The 23,253-nt window shown below is 38.8% G+C and overlaps 2 protein-coding genes across 4 annotated transcripts in view; one reads left to right on the top strand and one right to left on the bottom strand.

The window, feature by feature from the left end:
• The window catches only part of ezh2 (enhancer of zeste 2 polycomb repressive complex 2 subunit), a 52,230-nt gene extending 38,221 nt beyond the window's left edge, over positions 1-14,009 (top strand). Inside the window, exons 13-20 of one of the 2 annotated variants that reach the window (XM_078418429.1) lie at positions 996-1,036; positions 1,154-1,279; positions 4,004-4,182; positions 5,958-6,053; positions 8,153-8,234; positions 8,326-8,406; positions 8,764-8,848; positions 13,018-14,009. In XM_078418429.1, the coding sequence (XP_078274555.1) occupies positions 996-1,036; positions 1,154-1,279; positions 4,004-4,182; positions 5,958-6,053; positions 8,153-8,234; positions 8,326-8,406; positions 8,764-8,848; positions 13,018-13,078 (751 nt within the window). In that variant the 3' untranslated portion in view covers positions 13,079-14,009. The remainder of the gene's footprint in view (positions 1-995; positions 1,037-1,153; positions 1,280-4,003; positions 4,183-5,957; positions 6,054-8,152; positions 8,235-8,325; positions 8,407-8,763; positions 8,849-13,017) is intronic. The other variant, XM_078418436.1, reaches the window with a different exon arrangement.
• A 415-nt stretch (positions 14,010-14,424) lies between these two features.
• The window catches only part of cul1b (cullin 1b), a 93,056-nt gene continuing 84,227 nt past the window's right edge, over positions 14,425-23,253 (bottom strand). For both annotated transcript variants that reach the window (XM_078418417.1, XM_078418411.1), the window contains exons 18-22: positions 23,180-23,227; positions 23,011-23,093; positions 22,821-22,926; positions 19,694-19,807; positions 14,425-15,054 (exon numbers count right to left, since the gene is read on the bottom strand). In XM_078418417.1, the coding sequence (XP_078274543.1) occupies positions 14,974-15,054; positions 19,694-19,807; positions 22,821-22,926; positions 23,011-23,093; positions 23,180-23,227 (432 nt within the window). In that variant the 3' untranslated portion in view covers positions 14,425-14,973. The remainder of the gene's footprint in view (positions 15,055-19,693; positions 19,808-22,820; positions 22,927-23,010; positions 23,094-23,179; positions 23,228-23,253) is intronic.

Here is a 23,253-nt window from a genome sequence, read left to right as displayed (position 1 = left end):
AGAATGGTGGCGGGGTCTGAGAATGGGGACTGGGAAAGAGGGGTACTTGGAAAAGGGGAAATTGTGGGGAAAGGGGGGGGTGTGGGGAGAGTAAGATTGGGGTTGGGGGAGGAGAAAATGGGGGGTGTGGGGACGGGCCCAACGGGCCCTCTTTGCTAGTTTACTCTAAAATCTTACCAACCACCGAAGTCAGGCTAACCGGCCTATAGTTTCTGCTCTTCTGCTATGCTCCCTTCTTGTACAGCAGGGTGATATTTGCAATTTTCCAATCTTCAGGAACCCCTTCTAACTCTAGGGATTCTTGAAATGTCACAGCTAATGCCTCCACAATCTCTGAGGCCACATCCTTCAGAACCCTGGGGTGCAGTCTATCTGGGCCAGGTGATTTATCCACCCTCAGACCTTTCAGTTTTCCTAGCACCTTCCCCATGGTAATCGCCACTCCACTAACTTCCACCCCCTGACTCTCTAGGATTCCAAGCACACTGCTGGTGTCTTCCATTGTGAAGACTGATGCAAAAAGTTATTAAATTCCTCTGCCATTTCTTGATTTCCCGTTATCACTTCTCCTGCATCATTCTCTGGCGGCCCAACGTTCACTCTTGCCTCTTTTTTGCTCTTTATATATCCGTAGAAACTCTTGCTGCCCTCTTTTATATTATTAGCTAGCATGCATTCGTACTTCATCTTTTCTCTCCGTATTGTTTCTCTCCGTATTATCCGTACTTCATTAATTTCCAGAACCAAAGGACTGAATTTTCTTTCAGCTGGCCATTTCCTGGAAGCATTTATCAATGTTATAATGCCTTAGTTATGTGTGAATAGTCCAAAAGGCACTTGCGAATATGGAAAATTACTTTTCATTTTGGTAAAAACTTGACATTTTTACATTTACCCATTCCACCTGGCAGAATCTAACAAAATGGTTGGCAACATTTATTGTATTGTGTTTTATAATATGTTAGCACCTAAACATGATTTTCTACATATTTCAGGTTGTGGGCAGCACACTGTAGGAAAATACAACTGAAAAAAGGTTAGTCATCTAATTTGACTTTATTATTACATATGACTTTCTCTATAAAAAGACCCAAAGCAATCTGCATTTTTCCTTGCCAGTTTGCTGATTCCCTTTTTTGGTTGTTTTACCTAGATGGTTCATCCAATCATGTTTACAACTACCAGCCTTGTGATCACCCACGTCAGCCCTGTGACAGCTCTTGTCCTTGTGTCATGGCTCAAAACTTCTGTGAAAAGTTCTGTCAGTGCAGCTCTGAATGTAAGTATAATAAATAGCAATAACATCATTTTGGAGGGTAGTTTAATGTTTTTTTTAACTAAATCCCTCTTTCCTGTGTGTTCTTTGAACATGGCTAGCAATGACCATGACTAGGCAAAATGATGTTATGACTATTATTATCAATCTGTACAGCATTATTCAAATTAATATCCTTCAGGGCATGGCAATTTTCATTATTGCACCACCTCTTTAAGTGACCTTATGGTGGTTGATTTTGATTTTATTTCTAAAGTGCCTAAGGCTGTGCCAATTTCTAAAACATTGATATTTTGTAATTTGCAATATCATGCCTATATTGAAATCTTCACTGCAGGAGCCAACTGATTTGACCAGCTGTTCAGACATCTGTATTTGTTGCAGAGACCAGAGATGGTATTTGTACAATGACCCTCTTCAGATGACTGACAAATGCAGTAATGCCAATTGTGTTCAAACAGCTGATCAAATCAGCTTTAGCACATGGACTTGAAAGGGAAAAACACAACAGTTTATTTCCATTGTCATTGCTGAAGTGGCAGCTGAAGTGGAGTTCTCTTAAAAAACTAATTTAGTCATTGATCATGTTGGATTAATGTGATCTGCTACTAATCTGACTCAATTATCTAGGATTTGGTGTAGGTCAAAGTCTTTGGAACTCCTCAAAGGGCAGAGCCTCTGAATAGTTTAAGACTGACAGAGGTACATATTTGAAAAGCAAGTGGACTGAAAAGTCCCTGGGGCTGGAAGAGAGTGGAAGTGAGGATGCAATTGGGTCAGCTGCAATCTTAGTGAATGGCAGACCTGGCTTGAGAGGTCTGGGTGGTCAGCTCCTAATATGTTTAAATGGATTTTTATAAAGGCACATTTGTGGCATGGACAGGACTTGGCATGGGTCAAGATAGGTGTAATGGAATTTAATAATGTCTGAGCAGCATCTAATATTATTGTACTTTATAATATTAATGGGTGCATACCTTTAGCTGCAGGTGTATCATGCATATAATGTTCCTTTCAGAATATAATCTTCAGCAACATAGACAGATTTTCTATTTTATTTGAATACGAAATGTCCAATCCAAAGATTTTCAAACTTTGCTTACTGTCATCTTCTAAACATCCATTCCCTCACCACACTAGTTTAGAAATCTATGGTCTGAGGTAGGGTTTTCCTCTGCCTTTGCCAAATGTTGTGTTGCTGACTTGGAGCCTCAAATTTCCAACCATTTTAATCCATGCATTTCTTCTAGCAAACAAGTTAAATTGTCATATTCTGCTTACTTAAAACTTTGACCCTGAGTAGACACTGTTCCTTCTTGAGAATGTCATGAAACAGATTGTCCCAAAATTGCTGACAGCCTGTTCCTGTGCTGCGTTATTTGTATCATCAAGGCCTAGGCGCAGTCTTCACCATGGTTTTCTTGGCATAGGCTAGGCTATCCACAGCAGAATTATTTTTACAGTTAGTGAGCATCCCAAACTCACTGGTAATAATGTTAGCATGGTTGGGTAATTAATTGAATATTCAAATATTTTTGCCATAAACAATCATTCAGTTAAACTTTAGATATGTACAAAAAAGGCTTTGTTTTTGCAGTTAGAAAATACAAAGTTGATTTAAATTATCTAAGATTGACTGCTGGGGAAAAAGTTGGTAGTTAATGTCTCCAATACATTTCAATAGCATATTCTATTCCCTGCCAAGTTTGACCCAATGCAAGCTCAGAGGGCAAACTTCCCAGCCTGTGCTGAAGAAGTCTGCAGAAAATTATGCTGTTGCATTATATACCGTGAATCTGTCAAAGCAGTACGAGGGCAGCCAGAAGTGCAGATGGCAGAGTGAAATATGTCATCTATAATGCAATCTGGGATCCTTGAATAGATAACTGGACAATAACCACCCTTACCACTGGCGTGAGGGGCAGATGTGGCTAATATATTCATTATACTTGCGTCATTTACAATTCATTAAGTATGATGCTCCTATCTGATTTTTTTAAGTATTTTTCTGGAGGCTGAGAGTAAAATGGAAGAGAAGGGAAGAGGAATATATTCTACAATTTCTAAATAATTATGAACATTTTCTTGCTGCTTAAACCATTGCATGAATTTACATTAGAAAGGGAAAATCGGTTATAACGGTCAAATTTGAAGGCCAGTACAATATGCAAGGGCAATACTGCTATTAATTTGTTTCCATCCAATATTCAATCTGCAGTTAATCATTAATAAGGGATTGCGGAAAGGCACACTAGTCTGGGAAAGTATAATTCTCATGAGATACCCAATTTTTAACACAGTACAAGTAGAGTGCATTGCTACAAATTGTACATGTTGGCACAGTCTTAGCCAGCTTTTGATAACTATGAATTGATTCTGACTGCTAAATAATAAAATGTTTTGATGTACAATTTTCCTTCAATAAATCAGGTTAACAATTTAAAAATAAACGCGATGCATCATTATTTCTTTCTATTCCATCCGTGTATTAGTTTTCTTAAATTGTAATCCTATGAATGCTTGTTATGGACGGCATATTTGAACGGCATATGTTATTCAAATAGAAGCAGAAAAGCTAATCCTATACCTAATTGGAATTTGACCATTTAAGTTCAAACTGATTGTAAATGAGGATGCACAGTGAAGCGTTTAAATAGAATATGTTGGTTTATAATGCTTTAAATTTCACAGCAAAATATTTAATTCAGCTGAATCTTTTTCTATTAGGTCAGAACAGATTCCCTGGCTGTCGATGTAAGGCACAATGTAACACCAAGCAATGTCCTTGTTATCTTGCTGTACGCGAGTGTGATCCTGACTTGTGTCAAACCTGTGGAGCTGCTGATCATTGGGATAGCAAGAATGTGTCTTGCAAAAACTGCAGCATCCAGAGAGGATCCAAAAAGGTGATTATTGAATATATATAATTTTACCTGCTATTAAACCTAGTATTGGCATCTTGGAACTGTTTTCCCATTTATTGAACCCAACCGTGGGCATCCTCTTCCAAAAGAATATTATTGAGGCGTGCACACTTCTTGAAATGTCCAAAGCTGCCATGGCTGGCACTGAAGGTATTGCATTTTTTCAAGTGCAAATCCACAGTTCCCTGACCATAGCCATGCTGGTAGATAGGGTGGTGACAATGTACATATGGGATGCTTGCATCATCGGCCATGGCATGAAATATATGAGTAGGGAGGTCACCAAAAGACTAAGATATTGGTTGGATGACACCTAATATATTGGCTGCAGTTCTCTGTTGTCGCACTACAGGAGGGATGTCATTGCACTGGAGGGTGCAGAGGAGATTCTTCGGGATGTTGCTTAATTGAAGCATTTTAATTACAAGGATTGATTAGATAAATTTGATTTGTAATCACTGGAGCAGAGGAGGCTGAGAGGTGACTGGGGCATAAAAAGTTGAGAATATAGATGGTAGAGTGTAAGAATCTTTTACCCTTGGTATTAATGCTGATAGCTTTCTGTAATTTATTAGAGGAGGTGGCGGTACAGTGTCGCAGTGGTAGAGTTGCTGTCTCACAGCGCCAGAGACCCGTGTTGAATCCAAGGGGTGCTGTCTGTAGTTTGCACATTCTCCCTGCGACCATGTGGGTTTCCTACGTGTGCTCAGGTTTCCACCCACATTCCAGACATGCAGGTTTGTTGGTTAATTGGCTTCTGCAAATTGTCCCTAAGGTGTAGGATAGAACTAGTGTAAGTGTGATTGCTGGTCAGCACCGACTAAGTCAGGTCAAAGGACCTGTTTCCTTTGTACTACATTGTACTCTAAAATTTAAAATAGTGCAATCTTCAGAATTCCTGGACATTTTGCAGTCATCTTGAAGGTTATGGAAATTAAATTTTGAGAAATTGCAATAACAAATAGAACTTTGCAATCTCAGTAAAGGTGAAATGGCCTGGGCGCAAGTGTAAATTTACTGTTTGAGCTGAAATTTGAATGTTTTTTGTTATAGTGAATGGAGCTTTATAAATCTGGTTTATATTCTGACAAGTCATCGTGATTGTGGAAATTTGTAAATAGAATGTTCAGAAAAAGGAGACCAACAAAGTCCTAAATCTCTTTCTCTTGTATATTTTTCTTTTGGTCAACTTTTAATTTGTTTGGGGATGAGTCAGCAACTGATATCTTCCATAATTAATAATACCTTTTCCAATTTCATAATGCTTGTATGTTCTTTTTTCTATTCCAATATTAGTTGGTCAATAGAATACTGTTAGATATTATCAATTTTTACTTGTTCATTATAATAATTCAGATATAATTTCTGTTCTAAGTTAACTCATTTATTTTTATCATTATCATTGTTATCTCTAGTACAGCACCTGCATCTCTTCCTTCACTAACCTTTCTCATGTTATTATTGCTGTCTGTTTGAATTATCACTACAAATTGCAATGTTCCTTTTTTTTTTGGATGCTGACTGATTTAATCTATCTAGCAACATTCTTATTTTATACTTGTGTTTTATAATTGTTTGCTGACAATTACTTTTGCTCTTTATCTTGGTCTTATTTTTATTTCAGGCTTCTGTTAACTTACACCAGATTTCCAACCCTGTTGTATGAGTGAACTGGTGTAAAATGTAAATGAGAAGTAATTTCTATAGTCATAGTGTATTTTTATTTTGTTGGTTACATCTGCTTTTCTATGTAACAGCATTTACTGTTGGCTCCATCTGATGTGGCTGGATGGGGCATCTTCATCAAAGAGCCAGTGCAGAAAAATGAATTCATCTCTGAATATTGTGGAGAGGTTAGTCAAAAATTAACTTGCATTTATAATGATGTGCAAGAAGTATAGAAAAATTGTTTACCTGATTTTGTAATTTCAAACAAATTTTAAATTTCCCAATCGGTAAAATTGACTTGATTTTGTCTGGTACAAGGTGTATCCAGAAATGGCTTTTGTTTGGATTTCACCTAGCTGGGGTAAGCGGTTTTAGACTGCATTTTAAGCTTTTTATTCAGATTTGTAATACACATTTGAGTTAGAAGTTGCATATTTTTGGAGATTTATTCTTCAGTGAGGTACGTACAAGATATTTTCTTATAAAAACGCTACAAGTAATGAGCCAGTTTAAAGGCAAGATACGTGAAATTGGGATAGTGACGCTTACTTACATGTAAATGTTAACTTAATTTTAATAACTTAGGAATGATAATCATCCAGTTTAGAGTTTTGGTCTTGAGAGATTATTAAATCTATTTTGATCTCACATTGCGTGCATGCTTGTGAACTCTTGGAGCACAATAAATCATTCCGATAGAATGGGCAGATAGGTAGCAGTAGAGAACATGCCCGAATCAGCATCAATGGTGTTGAAATTCAAATGGTTGGGGGCTTCGTTTCTTGTCATAATAAGTATTACCCAATGATCTGTTGTGGACCAGGCGTATTGAAATTACAGTCAAGAAGGCACACCAACGCCTCTACTACCTCGGGAGCCTGAGGAAATTTGGCATGTCTCCAATGATTCTTACAAACTTCTACATAAGCACCATAGAAAGCTATATTGTTGGGTTGCATCACAGCTAAGTTTGACACCAGCTCTTGCCCAAGACTGCAAGAAATTGCATGGAGTCGTGGGTGTAGCCTAATCCAGACTCCCCAATATTGACTCCATCTGGTTTATGCTGCCTGAGGAAAGCAGCCAATATAATCAAAAGCCTTTCCACACCAGTCGTACCTTCATCCTGCTCCTGTCCGGCAGAGAATACAGAAGCTTGAGAATACGCACCACCAGACTCTGGAAGAGCATCCCCTCTGTAATCAGACTTCTGAATGGTCCTTCCATAAGCTAAGATGCAGTCGAATTCTCCACAATTTCATTGCGATCATTGGAATTTCCTTTGGATCTTTCCGTTTGCTCTATCTATTGCACTTGAGCTCGGCATGATTGTATTTATGTATGGTATTATCTGATTTGATTGGAGAGCATGCAAGCCAAAGCTTTTCACTGTACTTTGGTACACATGTTAATAATACTTAAACTTAAGCAGGTGCAGTTTAATATAGATGAGAAAACAAAACAGTAAGAGGTTGTTCAAGAATTGTAACAAGAATAGTAAAGATGGTGCAATTGAAGCAAATGTTATTAGATGCTAAATGTCATGTTCTGTAAGCTGGATTGTAAGGCTTTCCTTTGTAAGAATGCAGGTGCAGAGAGTTGACCACAAATTACAGTTCCGTATTTTATATCAATTCTGTACCAAATTGTTAGTCCACAGAATACAGTTCTGGTCACCACATTGCGGGAAAGATGCGATTGCAGTGGAAAGAAAGCAAAGAGGATTTAAAAGATTTTGCTGGAACTGGAAAATTGTTGCTGTAAGGATTAATTAAGTGGAGATTGCTTTCAAAGGAGGAGAATAATTGAGATGTAAAAAAATTAGGTGTCTAGAGAACTAGGAAGGGCTTATTTTTCAGCTGAAGGTTCAATAATGAGGGGGCATTAAAGGGGATTTGAGGGAGAAAAAAAATCATGATATTGTTCAGCTACAGAACATACCTGAAAGGACTCTCATCCATTATAAGAAGTACTTGGTTCCTCAACTAGAGATCTATGAACCTATTACTGGAAATTTGAATTAGGTTGAAAGTCATGACAAAGAAAATGACCTTTAGCCCACTGCATCCAAATTGGACCTAGGCCCTTTCACAGGTAAAGCTGGGAAATATTTCTACAGTTGGGTAGAAACTTTCTATTCTACAAATAGAAATTGATGCTGGGACAATAATGATATTTTGAAACCTGAGGCTGCTTGATAAGATTTTCTATTAACAAAAGGTGTATGGCATTTTGTGTATAGCGGTCTTTTTGTTCCATCATCTAAATTTAATTAACGTTTTAGATTATATCCCAGGATGAAGCTGATCGTCGTGGCAAAGTTTATGACAAATATATGTGCAGCTTTCTCTTCAATCTGAATAATGGTATGAATATTCACAATTTGGATAAAATACATAACAAAAGTAAAATCTGAAAAGTGTACCTGCAGAAATAACTTGATTTTTGTTGTTGTAGACTTTGTTGTTGATGCAACACGCAAAGGTAACAAAATACGTTTTGCGAACCATTCTGTCAATCCCAACTGTTATGCCAAAGGTAAGTGTCACCATTTGTTACTCTCATTTTGGGCTTATTGTCTGCAAAATTAATGGGAACCATAACGGTTTATACCAGTGACCTACCCGTGTCTCAACACCAGGGAACATGTAGCTAATTGCACTGCCAATATTTAATGGTAGAGATTCTCCAGAAGTAATGATGCTGAACATCAATCTCTTGTTCTGGTTGTAAATTTTAAATAAACATGGGAATAATTGAGAAACTGAATAGCTGAGAGATCATCGGATTTCTAATAATCAATAGACAGTGTTCATGAACAAAGTAGGAGTGGCATTGGATTTAAGTGGTAAGGGTATTAAGATATGGATGTTTTATTTTTCTCCTGATTTTTAGTAATGATGGTTAATGGAGACCATCGAATAGGCATATTTGCCAAAAGAGCAATCCAGACTGGCGAGGAGTTATTCTTCGACTATAGGTATGAACAGCATGAACTTTTAGGTGAAGAGGATCTATGGATAATATTTTGATGTTTATCTATTTGAATATTTCTACTAATCTAATAACCATTTGTTGAAATATTTTCAATGTTGAAATTTGTCTAAAATTTAATTTTGCAATCACATTTACTTTATTACTGCAATAATGGTAAACTTGTTATGAGTGGTAATATGCTAGACGTTAGATGCAACCTTTTTGCAAAACAAAAAAGCTCCTCTTAAGGATGGAAATTATTCATTTTGTGGTACAGGCAGTGGAATTGTCTTGATGGGCTAGTGAACTGGAAAATTAAAAATTGATTTGAGTTTTGCATCAATATAATCAAGCCTTAATAATCGTCACCTGAAATCAAGTACATTTTAACCATTATTTAAAAAAAATCTCTTTAATCGGATTCCTTTTGGAAAACGTGAGAACTATAAAGTATGGTTTGATTTCCTGCACGAATCAAAGCCTGTACTGCAACATGAAATGATCAAGACATGAGGAGTTTAAAGAATCTTACCAGTAAAATTAAACGTTAGTTATAGAACATAACAGAACAGGACCATTCGGACCATAATGTCCATCCCAAACATGATGCCAAGTTACTCCACTGTTGGCACATTATCCATATCCTTCCATTCTCTACATCAGCACATGTCCGTCCAATGGCTTAAATGTCACTGTCGTATCTGCTTCCTCCACATTTAGCAATGCATTCCAGGTACCCACTACTGTGTATTAAAAAAAAACTGCCCTGCACGTTCCCTTTAAACTTGTCTCTTTCACAGTAAACCTATGCCCTCTAGTCTTTTTGATGTTTGCACCTAGGGGGAAGGGAGGAGGGAGTTTCTGACCGCCTACCCTGTCCTGCCACGTAAGTCAGTGGCCCTTTGTCCCGTCAATGTTGTTCAGCATCTGATCTTCTTTCTCCACTTAACTATTATATTAGAAACCAGCGGTTGTTCACTTCCTTCCCATCTTGGTTGAAGTGGCAGTGAATTGATATTTTGCACTCCTAAAATTTAACAAGATTTGGTAAGTATTTAGTCCCAGCTCATAAAACTAACCACACATTTATGTCTACTTGAGGAAAGATTTAAAAAAAAGAAAAGATGCAGCAATGAATGATTCATTGACATTGTTACAATTGAGGGTGAAAAAAATCTGGGAATGAAAATCAAAAATTTAGAATAATTTGTGTTTCATTCACTTCAGAAATTTTCTTGGGATAGTCCTATTTTGACACGTTTGTTAGAAATGTGTCTGGTTTATAAAACTAATTGAGTAAATATAGTTCAGTAAATCATGAAACCATGGCCGAACTTCCTTTTATGGTCCTGATTAGGTGCTTTCACAACCTTCTGGGTAGAAATTTCTAACGATTCTCATCCCCTCAAGAAATTTCTTCTTTTTTGTCCTTGACAGTTGCAGATCTCTTAGGAATTATGGAAAGTTTTATGTTGGCAATTTATGCTGAAATATTACAGCACTTTTGCATGTAAGTGCTGATCCTTTTAGTAGTATAGAGAGACACTGCCGCAGATTTAGAGTCAGGAAGCGAGGGCTTGCCCACATATTTCGCATCTATACTAGTGCCATCTGCCTGCATTTGGCTCGTATCCCTCTAAATCTGTCCAATCCATAAATGTTACAGTAGTAAATTTGTAGTTGTAGTGCCTTCGAGATGGATTCTTAGAACAGCTTGTACTGGAGCCTACCAGGGAGAAGGCAATTCTGGATTTAGTGTTGTGTAATGATCCTGATCTGATAAGGGGACTAGAGGTAAAAGAGCCATTAGGAGGCAGTGATCACAACATGATAAGTTTTACTCTGCAAATGGAAAGGCAGAAGGGAAAATCGGAAGTGTCAGTATTACAGTATAGCAAAGGGGATTACAGAGGCATGAGGCAGGAGCTGGCCAAAATTGACTGGAAGGAGGCCCTAGCAGGGAAGACGGTAGAACAGCAATGGCAGGTGTTCCTGGGAATAATGCAGAGGTTGCAGGATCAATTTATCCCAGAGGCGGAAAGACTCTAAGGGGAGTAAGAGACACCTGTGGCTGACAAGGGAAATCAAGGACAGCATAAAAATTAAGGAGAGGAAGTATAACATAGCAAAGAAGAGTGGGAAGACAGAGGATTGGGACTCTTTTAAAGAGCAACAAAAGTTAACTAAAAAGGCAATACGAGGAGAAAAGATGAGGTACGAGGGTAAACTAGCTAATAATATAAAGGAGGATAGCAAAAGTTTTTGTAGGTACGTGAAGAGGAAAAAAATAGTCAAGGCAAATGTGGGTCCCTTGAAGACAGAAGCAGGGGAATTTATTATGGGGAACAAAGAAATGGCAGACGAGTTAAACCGTTACTTTGGATCTGTCTTCACTGAGGAAGATACACACAATCTCCCAAATGTTCTAGGGGCCGGAGAACCTAGGGTGATGGAGGAACTGAAGGAAATCCACATTAGGCAGGAAATGGTTTTGGGTAGACTGATGGGACTGAAGGCTGATAAATCCCCAGGGCCTGATGGTCTGCATCCCAGGGTACTTAAGGAGGTGGCTCTAGAAATAGTGGAAGCATTGGAGATCATTTTTCAATGTTCTATAGATTCAGGATCAGTTCCTGTGGATTGGAGGATAGCAAATGTTATCCCACTTTTTAAGAAAGGAGGGAGAGAGAAAACGGGTAATTATAGACCAGTTAGTCTGACATCAGTGGTGGGGAAGATGCTGGAGTCAATTATAAAAGACGAAATTGCTGAGCATTTGGATAGCAGTAACAGGATCATTCCGAGGCAGCATGGATTTACGAAGGGGAAATCATGCTTGACAAATCTACTGGAATTTTTTGAGGATGTAACTAGGAAAATTGACAGGGGAGAGTCAGTGGATGTGGTGTACCTCGACTTTCAGAAAGCCTTCGACAAGGTCCCACATAGGAGATTAGTGGGCAAAATTAGAGCACATGGTATTGGGGGTAGGGTACTGACATGGATAGAAAATTGGTTGACAGACAAAGCAAAGAGTGGGGATAAATGGGTCCCTTTCGGAATGGCAGGCAGTGACCAGTGGGGTACCGCAAGGTTCGGTGCTGGGACCCCAGCTATTTACGATATACATTAATGACTTAGATGAAGGGATTAAAAGCACCATTAGCAAATTTGCAGATGATACTAAGCTGGGGGGTAGTGTGAATTGTGAGGAAGATGCAATAAGGCTGCAGGGTGACTTGGACAGGTTGTGTGAGTGGGCGGATATATGGCAGATGCAGTTTAATGTAGATAAGTGTGAGGTTATTCACTTTGGAAGTAAGAATAGAAAGGTAGATTATTATCTGAATGGTGTCAAGTTAGGAAGAGGGGATGTTCAACGAGATCTGGGTGTCTTAGTGCATCAGTCAATGAAAGGAAGCATGCAGGTACAGCAGGCAGTGAAGAAAGCCAATGGAATGTTGGCCTTCATAACAAGAGGAGTTGAGTATAGGAGCAAAGAGGTCCTTCTACAGTTGTACCGGGCCCTGGTGAGACCGCACCTGGAGTACTGTGTGCAGTTTGTCTCCAAATTTGAGGAAGGATATTCTTGCTATTGAGGGCGTGCAGCGTAGGTTCACTAGGTTAATTCCCGGAATGGCGGGACTGTCGTATGTTGAAAGGCTGGAGCAATTAGGCTTGTATCCATGGAATTTAGAAGGATGAGGGGGGATCTTATTGAAATATATAAGATAATTAGGGGATTGGACACAGTAGAGGCAGGAAACATGTTCCCAATGTTGGGGGAGTCCAGAACAAGGGGCCACAGTTTAAGAATGAGGGGTAGGCCATTTAGAACGGAGATGAGGAAGAACTTTTTCAGTCAGAGAGTGGTGAAGGTGTGGAATTCTCTGCCTCAGAAGGCAGTGGAGGCCAGTTCGTTGGATGCTTTCAAGAGAGAGCTGGATAGAGCTCTTAAGGATAGCGGAGTGAGGGGGTATGGGGAGAAGGCAGGAACAGGGTACTGATTGAGAGTGATCAGCCATGATCGCATTGAATGGCGGTGCTGGCTCGAAGGGCTGAATGGCCTACTCCTGCACCTATTGTCTAAATTAGTTCTAAATTTATCCTAAATTCGTGGCATGGCAGGACAAAACTGATTTACTTATACATTTGACTTTTTGTATTTTTTAGGTACAGTCAAGCTGATGCCCTGAAATATGTTGGAATTGAAAGAGAAATGGAAATCCCCTGAAATGAAACTGCCTCCATTAAAAGTATAGGCAGCTGATTCTATATTTCAGGATTTATGTACTGTATGCAGACATTTGAAACAGCTCTGGTTGATTCAAAAACTACTGTGACAATAATTTATACTGTAAAAAAAGGCTTTTTATCTTTTCAAAAGCTGCCAGTTTTTATATGTGTACTTTTGCTATACACCCATATGGTGAGTTGTTATGTGCAATTATAACATCAATTAAATCAGAGTTGCATTTTAATGTAATTTGAAATTTTTGAACTTTCTATTCTTAAACAAGGTCAAAATAAAATGTAATTAATGGCTTACATGATGGAATGAGTTCTGTTTTATAAGTGGGGAGCACTGATTAGGCAACTAATCTAGTAATGGCCATGGAACCAGTATCTATTTAAGGTCAACAGAAAATCTTGGCTAAATCAAAGGGATCAGCCATCTTTAAAAGCTGGTGATATAAATAGTCCATTGGCAATAGAGAACAAATGGTATGATCTCAGTTACAGTGCTTATATTGACACTAGCTATTGTGCCATTAACATTTAAACTAGATGCAAACAGGGAGATTCCAACTTTATAAAGTTGTCCAACAGTAGAACAGCAGAGGGTGCCAACAATCCTGTGATACCTAACTGGTTAGTCATTCATTGGTGAACTATGAGAAACATATTGTAACCAAAATACTATTATTTCACACTAATTTCCATGCAAATAGAAATGCCACATTTGTCAGCAGCTTAGATTTTGTTCACGTACTTATCTTAAAACTGTTTGCAGCAGTAGGCACTAAGTCCAAAATATCTGCCCTTTTCCTTTCTAATCACTCCTTTATAATCATCCACAAGGTGGGGAAGTGTTTGCTCCAGGCTTTCACCTTTCGTAAAGAAATAGAGGGAACTTCCAGGCACAGTAATTTATGGAATTGTCACAGGTGGAAACCTAAAATCACTATTCAGATCAGCGTTCAGGTATTATGTGAAGCATTTAACTGTAAAAATGCTTTGATAATATATCCTTAAACTAAATCAAGATATTTCCTGTTAATTTGCATCTGCAACAATTGCAAACACCACTTATAAAATAGGTGGAAAGATGATAGTGAACAGAATGTGAATAAAATGTAGACAATGGAAAACTAATTCAAAGCCAGCTGGCACCTTATTCTTTTGATTCATGCTCCAAACCCAACTTATCAGTGGCATTAAAAACATATATAGTGAGTACTTTACTTTTAAAACTCAGTCCATTGTTGCATTAGGTTCATTTTAACTGTATTATTCAGTCTTTACGCAGTGGTTAATAATTTTAGCAATTTAAAAACCCCAACTAATAAATCACAACTGTTACAGAAATCATTAAATTTTTATTTATCACACATTTAAAAAATGAACCACACTATACAAATGGTTTCTCTTGTAGCAGATAATGCAGATTACACATTTTCTAAAGGGCTTGTTCAAATTCACTAGTATGCTTTTGGAAAGTGCTGCCAACATTGCATTCATAAATTAGTTTTTCCTGCTGCCTGTTATTTTCAGAGCAGTGGTGGCCATATATAGCTGAAATAAGTTTTTAATGCAGATAGGCAGTAGCATGCAACCCCTACGTAGAAGATTCAATTCCTTTATCATTTGCTGAATTAAGGTTAGGGGTTTCTTTTGATATTTACATAGTGAAATGCAGCAATCCTGAGAACAGTTCAGTAAAGTAAAATGACTGGCTGGCATTTCCTCTCACAGTTAAAAGGAGGCTCAGCAGGCAGCAGAAAGCTGCGATGGAGTTCAAGAATGCAATCTTACATTCCCATCTTTATCACAAAACTAATAGCATTCTCTGTATTTGAGTCAGTATGTCTTAGGAATGAAGTTTTTATTCAGACACTTGTATTATATTTAAGCCAAATAACTGTAAGTGTCCTTCTCCCCATCCACACGTTCCAAATACTCCTTTTCTATCAGAATGTCGATGCATTTCTGTAAAAGAAAAAATACTTCAGTATAGTACAAAATTTATTTCCTACATTAAACAAGTGCATGACAATATAAACACATTCGAATTCAGAGTTTTAATACAAAACCTGAAAAGGGACAACACTTAGGACATTTTATTTGCAAATAAATGGCTAATTAATATTTTCATTAGAAGCAACAGCTCAAGACTAAACAACACATGACAAAACAAATGTAGTTATTTTGGTACAACTGCCAATTATGAATTTGCTAAACACCTGGCATAAGTATATTAATGTAAATATACTGTCATTTTATTCAGTAATGGAATGTAGGTAATATCACTGTCCAGTCCCTGCAATCCATGTGAAATTGCTCCCAGTGTTATTGGATAGGGTGTTGGGTATCATTGGCCTTATGAAGATGAAGGATTGGTGCTAAATGTCTACATCATCATACCATATGATATGGTGGTGGTGGTGGGTTTCATTTGCCTGTTGTCCTTTTCTTTCCCAGACTTGGGAAGAAATTTCACCGGTGCGCAACAGCAGAGTTTTAGAACTTTTTGAATGTTTATTGATGAACACAACTTTTATATTTGCATAAAGTAATTAATTCAGTACAGATTCTGTGTTGTTTAAAGTTATTTAAATGTATTTGCAAAAATGCGTTAAATCATCAACCAAAGGTCCAAATTTCTATAAAAATTTAATTCTATCAATCCAACCCCTGGAATTGTTCAAATCTTGCTGGCTCAAGTTTTTTTTAAATACCAAAAGCATGTTTATAGCTTTAAAAAAAAAAATTATCAGGCTGAACTAGCACTGATCTGCATTAACTGTATTTATAACAAAATAAAATAAAAATCTCAGCACAATCTATTGATTTTGGTTAGTAAAATAAGATGTGAATGAAAATTATATCTTAATTTACATTCATGTTATTTACAAAGTTGAAATAACACATCTAAAGTAACCCAGAAACAAAGTGCCTTAAAATGATGCATAAAACCTAACTGCAGTTGAAGCATCTAAGCAATAGAATCTGTAAATTATATTGCATGCAAGTGCTAAATCTAATTCTGAATAAATCTTAATTTAAAATTAGAAGCTGGGAATTTGCAGAACAGGACTTGGGAAAAAATCAGTGACATTTTATTTGCTGATGTAACTTAACTGGTCATGTAGGACCGATTTATTTAATTAAGTCTGAACTCTCATTTTATTGTTAGAAATGCATTGCAACTGCAAGACACTGTTTTAAATTCTGTTTTTTTAACATACCGTGACATTCAAGGAATTTTGTTTTCAATTTTTTAATTTTGTATACATCTACAAGCCCATTAACGTGGAAATGGCTGTTCCTGACAATAAAGGCCACAAATACATGACAGCTATCAGAGGTTAGATCCATACTACTTAGTCCGTTTGGATGAAGAGCAATCTGTAATAACAGCTCTGGCCCACAAGCTTTGAGCTCAAATTAACTTTATCTACTGCAATGCCTTTGTCCAATCAAAATATTAATGAAACTTAAGATAAACATAAAATATCCTACATTAATTGAAACATAGGGAGATAGAGCAGAATTTAGCTCACTGAACATATCACAACTTATTTCAAAATCAAGAACTGATTTCACAGATGGTAAGGATACTTGCATTTGTTGTAAAAGATTGCATATGTCAATGGATAATCAATAAATAAAGATTTGAGACAGAACAATCTATGTAAAATGCATATTGTTGATAAAATGTGACTTAAGTACAGGGTGCTGCACATCAGAATACATTTATTCTAATATAAAAATGTAAAGGACAAGGATTTGGAAGCGAACATATTTTAAAAGTATCTGGTCTAGATAAACCAATGTAATCATGGACTGGGATGCCACTGAAGAGCAATAGACCAACAATTCAAAATATATGATTGTATATTTGATGATATTAAAAAGCAATTTGATACAAAGTAGGAAATCAAAAGAAGGATTGACTGATATTTCTGACCAGTTGATAGACCTTCACTCTAGTAGACTCAATGGACCAAATAGCCTCTATTACGATACGAAAAAACTTTATTCATCCCCGGAGGTAAATTGGTCTTTTGCTCTGGGAACGAGTTTTTTTCAGTTTAAAGTGCTGAGCCCCATTCTTTAAATATTAATTTAGTTTATTGTTACGTGTACTGAGGTACAGTGAAAAGCTTTTTGTTGCGTGCTAACCAGTCAGCAGAAAGACAGTACATGATTACAACCGATCGTTTTACAGTGTATAGAGTGTATAGATAGATACATAAGGGCATAAGTGCAAGATAAAGCTAGCAAAGTCCGATCAATGATAGTCCGAGGGTCATCAAAGAGGTAGATAGTAGTTCAGCACTGCTCTCTGGTTGTGGTAGGATGATTCAGTTGCCTGATATCAGCTCGGAAAAAACTCTCCCCGAATCTGGTGGTGTGCTTTTTCACACTTCTATATCTTTTGCCTGCCTGATGGGAGAGGGGAGAAGAGGGAGTGGCCAGGGAGCAACACTTCCCTGATTATACTGCTGGCCTTGCTGAGGCAGCATGAGGTATAAATAGAGTCAATTAGATGGAAGGTTGGTTTGTGTGATGGTCTGGGCTGTGTCCACAATTTGTTGCAATTTCTTGCGGTCTTGGATGGAGCTGTTCCAAAACCAAGCTGTGATGCATCCTGATAAAATGCTTTCTATGATGCATCTGTAGAAGTTGGTGAGAGTTGTAGGGGACATGCCAAACTTCCTAGGCCTTCTAAGGAAGTAGAGGGGTTAATGTGCTTTCTTGGTAGTTGGTTATTGCCCCAAACACTCCACTCTAATATCACTGCTTTGACACCAGATTGTTTTGGGATATTTTTGTACAAATGATTTAAGGGATAATATAAATGTTACAAAATTACAAAGGGGATCCAAGGAGAGAGAGCTGAATGGATAGAAAATTGGCTTCATGGAAGGAAGCAGAGGGTGATGTTGGAAGGTTGCTTCCCGGACTGGAGGCCTGTGACTAGTGGTGTGCCTCAGGGTTTGGTGCTGGACCCGTTACTGTTTGTCATCTACATCAATGATTTGGATGAGAACATACATGGTAAGATTAGCAAGTTTGCAGATAGTGAAGATGGTTGTGAAAAATTGTCACAGGATCTTGATCAACTGGCCAAGTGTGCTGAGGAATGCTTGATGGAATTTAATGCTAAAAAATGTGTTGCATTTTGGGAAGTCTAATATGGGCAGGACCTACACAGTGAATGGTAGGGCTCTGAGCAGTGTAGAGCAGAGGGAGGATTGTAGGAGTACAGGGGCATAGTTCCCTAAAGGTAGTTCGGATGGTCAAAAAGGCTTTTGGCACATTGGCCTTCAACCAGAGTATTGAGTATAGAAGTTGGGAGGTCATGTTGCAATTGTATAAGATGTTGGTGAGGCCATATTTACTGTGTTCAGTTCTGGGCACCATGTTATAGGAAAAATGGTGTCAAGCTGGAAAGGGTACAGAGAATATTTAGGAGGATGTTGCCAAGGCTAGAGGGCCTGAGCTAAAGGCAGCAGTTGGGTAGGTTTGGTCTCTATTCCTTGGAGCGCAGGAGGACGAGGGGTGATCGCATAGAGGTGTATAAGATGATGAAAGGATTGATCGGGTAGATGCACAGAATCTCTGGCCAAGAATAGGTGAATCAAGGTCCAGAGGACATGTTTAAGGTGAAGGGGAAAAAGATTTAATAGGAATCTGAGGGGTAACCTTTTCACACAAAGGGTAGTGGATGTATGGAACAAGCCGCCAGAGGAGGTAGTTGAGGCAGAGACTATCCCAACATTTAAGAAACAGACCAGTTCATGGATAGGACAGGTTTGGGGAGATATGGACCAAATGCTGGCAGGTGGGACTAGTGTAGATGAGACATGAGACGTGTGGGCAAGTTGGGCCGAACCCAGTTTACAACATCCCTTAACTGCAAGCATTGACCAGTTCATGCTGTTATGTCAAAATTAATCAGAAGGGAATAATCAGCTAAATATAAAAGTTATTGTAACAGACCCATATCATTTGTAACAGATACAAGGCTTTATAATTTTCAAAGCTGACTTCATTTGCAATATTTAGATATTTGTAGCCTAACCAAGAGGACAACCATTTTGTTATCTTTGATTTAAACCAATATTTGCCAATTTGTTGCTCAGTTTTTATACAAGGTAACAACTGGCATCCATTATATATATATATCACTTCTGAAGACATCAACATTTGGGGAAAGTACTTTTTAACAAGATTTATTCACAAAATGCTGGAGTAACTCAGCAGGTCCTGAATAAATACCTTCGATTTGTACCAGCATCTGCAGTTATTTTCTTATTTTAACAAGATTTAGTATACAACTATGCATAATTTCCAATGTCTTTCAAGTACTCTTAAGATCTTAAGAATTATTTTAACCATATAAAAAACTTACCAGGAAAAAAAAGTATCGACTTAAAATTTTGTTTCTCACAAAAATCGTTAAGAAGCTACAAATGTTCCTAATTTAAAAATCAATTAATATTTCTTCAAACATGCATAGTTTAATGCTAGATTTTGATTTAGGATCAGTATATAGAGGTGTATAAGATCATGAGAGGATAGGATCATAGGATGAAATGCAAATATTTGAAGAGCATACCTTAATGACGGGAACCCTGGGTTTAAACCTGGAGGAGAGTTGGTTCAGTACTTCTGCCAGTAACTGCTGATGTTTCAAAACTTTCCTCATTTTCATTATTCGTACAATTGCAGCCTTGGAAATTGCAAGAATATCAAGAAAAAGGATTAACACTACTTGTTGCAAGATTCATTGGTGCAAATTGAAACTGTAAAATGGTAGAGCACACTTGCTGCCTTACCAACTAGTTACCCAATTAACCCTCATGAACATTCAAAGCTCTTTGAAGTAGAGAAATGAAAGGATTTACTTGAAAGAATGCAAGCAACAGAACCTGCAGCTGGCTAATTGACTACTTGAATCTGGTACACTTTCCTGCAATAACTCCATATCCCAATATCCAAAAAGAAGCAGGGAAGCTGAGGAACAGAATTCCAGAACCGAGGACCTAAACTACGGCAGAACATCTAGTAGTGGACAGATTAAAATCAAGGAAGTGTGCAAGGTCAGGATTAGAGCACTGAACTCTCAAGAGAATTTCATCATGAATATTTCAAGAGGGTTCGTATTCAAAAAAGGACATGAGGCGGTCAGGCCGCATTTGGAATATTGAGAGCAGTTTTGGGCACCATATACTGAGGAAGGATGTGCTGGCTCTGGAGAGGGTCCCGAGGAGGTTTACAAGGATGATCCCAGGAATGAGTAGGTTAACATACGATGGCACTGGGCCTGTACCCGCTGGAGTTTAGAAGAATGAGGGGGGACCTCATTGAAACGTACACAATAGTGAAAGGCTTGGATAGAGTGGATGTGGAAAGAACGTTTCCACTAGTGGGAGAGTCTAGGATTAGAGGTCATAGCCTCAGAATTAAAGGACGTTCTTTTAGGAAGGAGATGAAGAATTTCTTTAGTCAGTGTGGTGAATCTGTGGAGGCTGTCATGGATATATTCCAGGCCCCCACTCCCTCATCTTTACCATGGATGTCTAGTCACTCTACACTTCCATCCCCCACAAGGATGGTCTCGAAGGCCTCCGTTTCTTCCTCGACCGTAGAACCAGCCAATCCCCATTACTAACACTCTCCTCCGCCTAGCAGAGCTGGTTCTTACCCTCAACAACTTCTCCTTTGATTCCTCCCACTTCCTCCAAACCAGAGGCGTAGCTATGGGCCCTAGCTATGCCTGCCTCTTTGTCGGGTACATCGAACAATCCCTGTTCCGGGCGTACACTGGCTCCATCCCAGAACTCTACCTCCGCTACATCGACGACTGCATTGGTGCTACCTCTTGTACCCATGCAGAACTCACTGACTTCATACACTTCATTTCCAATTTCCATCCTGCCCTTAAATATACCTGGACCATCTCCGACATCTCCCTACCGTTTCTGGACCTCACCATCTCCATCACAGGAGACAGACTAGTGACTGACATCTACTATAAACCCACTGACTCGCACAGCTATCTGGAGTGCACTTCTTCCCACCCTGTCTCCTGCAAAATGTCTATCCCCCTACTCCCAATTCCTCCGTCTATGCCGCATCTGCACCCGGGATGAGGAGTTTCACACTAGGGCATCAGAGATGTCCACATTCTTCTGGAAATGGGGCTTCCCCTCTTCCATTATAGATGAGGCTCTCACTAGGGTCTCTTCTACATCCCACAGCTCCGCTCTTGGTCCCCCGCCCCCCATTCGTAACAAGGACAGAATCCCCCTCGTTCTCACCTTCCACTCCACCAGCCAGCGTATCCAACAAATCATCCGCCAACATTTCCGTCACCTACAACGGGACCCCACCACTGGCCATATCTTCCCATCCCCTCCCCTCTCTGCGTTCCGCAGAGACTGTTCCCTCCGTAACTCCCTGGTCCACTCGTCCCTTCCTACCCAAACCACCCCAACCCCGGGCACTTTCTCCTGCAACTGCATGAGATGCAACACCTGTCCCTTTACCTCCCCCCTCAACTCCATCCAAGGACCCAAACAGCCTTTCCAGGTGAGACAGAGGTTCACCTGCACCTCCTCCAACCTCATCTATTGCATCCGCTGCTCTAGATGTCAACTTCTTTACATCGGCGAAACCAAACGCGATCGCTTCGCCCAACACCTTTCTTAAAATGGATGAAGGGGAGCCAGTGGATGTAGTGTATCTACACTTCCAGAAAGCCTTTGATAAGGTCCCGCACGGGAGATTAGTGACCAAAATTAGAGCAGATGGTATTGGGGGTAGGGTGTTGACATGGATAGAAAATTGGTTGGCAGACAGGACGGAAAGAGTAGGAGTAAACGGGTCCTTTTCAGAATGGCAGGCAGTGGTGAGTGGAGTGCCACAAGGCTCGGTGTTGGGGCCGCAACTGTTTACCATATATATTAATGATTTGGAAGAGGGAATTAGAAGCAACACTAGCAAGTTTGCGGATGACACAAAGCTGGGTGGCAGTGTAAACTGTGAAGAGGATGTTAGGAGGTTGCAGGGTGACCTGGACAGGTTGAGTGAGTGGGCAGATGCGTGGCAGATGCAGTATAATAATATAGATAAATGTGAGGTTATCCACTTTGGTGGCAAAAACAAGGAGGCAGATTATTATCTCAATTGAGTTAGGAAGTAAGGGGAAGGTGCAGCGAGACCTGGGTGTCCTTGTACAAAATTATAAAAGGACTGGACAAGCTAGATGCAGGAAAAATGTTCCCAATGTTGGGCGAGTCCAGAACCAGGGGTCTTAGAATAAAGGGGAGGCCATTTAAAACTGAGGTGAGAAAACACTTTTTCACCCAGAGAGTTGTGAATTTGTGGAATTCTCTGCCACAGAGGGCAGTGGAAGCCAAATCACTGGATGGATTTAAGAGAGAGTTAGATAGAGCTCTCGGGGCTAGTGGAATCAAGGGATATGGGGAGAAGGCAGGCACGGGGTATTGATTGGGGAAGATCAGCCATGATCACAATGAAAGGCGGTGCTGGCTCGAAGGGATGAATGACCCCCTCCTGCACCTATTTTCTATGTTAATTATTTTTTGGGAAAACATACAACTAACACATTTAAAAATATATGCCTGTTGCAATCAGGCCTGATTATGAAAAGGCCAATAAAATATAATGCTCAAATCAAGATATATATATATTTTTTTTTTTAATCAGAAAGGACTTACCTGAATCAACAATTTCCTATCTTCTTCAATATTTTTGTGTGTAGTCTCCTGTTCTTGTTTTTGTTCAGTCTTCATCGGCACATTAATGTTCACCCTCAGCTTTTTACTGCAAGAAACAGCTCAGTTTAGGAAATACAATGCTAAACAGAAGCTCAACAGCTCTGATTTTCACTACTTCTTCATTGCTTACTTTTTGTACCCCAAGTACAGTTTAATTAATGTGTCTGGCTTCATTTCTACTTCATCCACATTTGCATTTTCATCTTCCAAAACCTAAACAAACAAAACAGGTGACTAAGACGAGTTGTGTATTTGATTACTAATTGACAATGGTCTCAAAATAACAAAACGGCACTTACCAGTAGTTTGGACTTCAAAAGTATCTGTAAAACCTGTACCAGTATATCCTGAAATCAATATTTTCAAAACAAAA

The sequence above is a fragment of the Rhinoraja longicauda genome, chromosome 2, assembly GCF_053455715.1.
Source record: "Rhinoraja longicauda isolate Sanriku21f chromosome 2, sRhiLon1.1, whole genome shotgun sequence".
In the NCBI taxonomy this organism is placed as follows: Eukaryota; Metazoa; Chordata; class Chondrichthyes; order Rajiformes; family Arhynchobatidae; genus Rhinoraja; species Rhinoraja longicauda.
The sequence above is the reverse complement of the archived record's forward strand: the minus strand, read 5'-3'. Positions and strand labels throughout refer to the sequence as shown.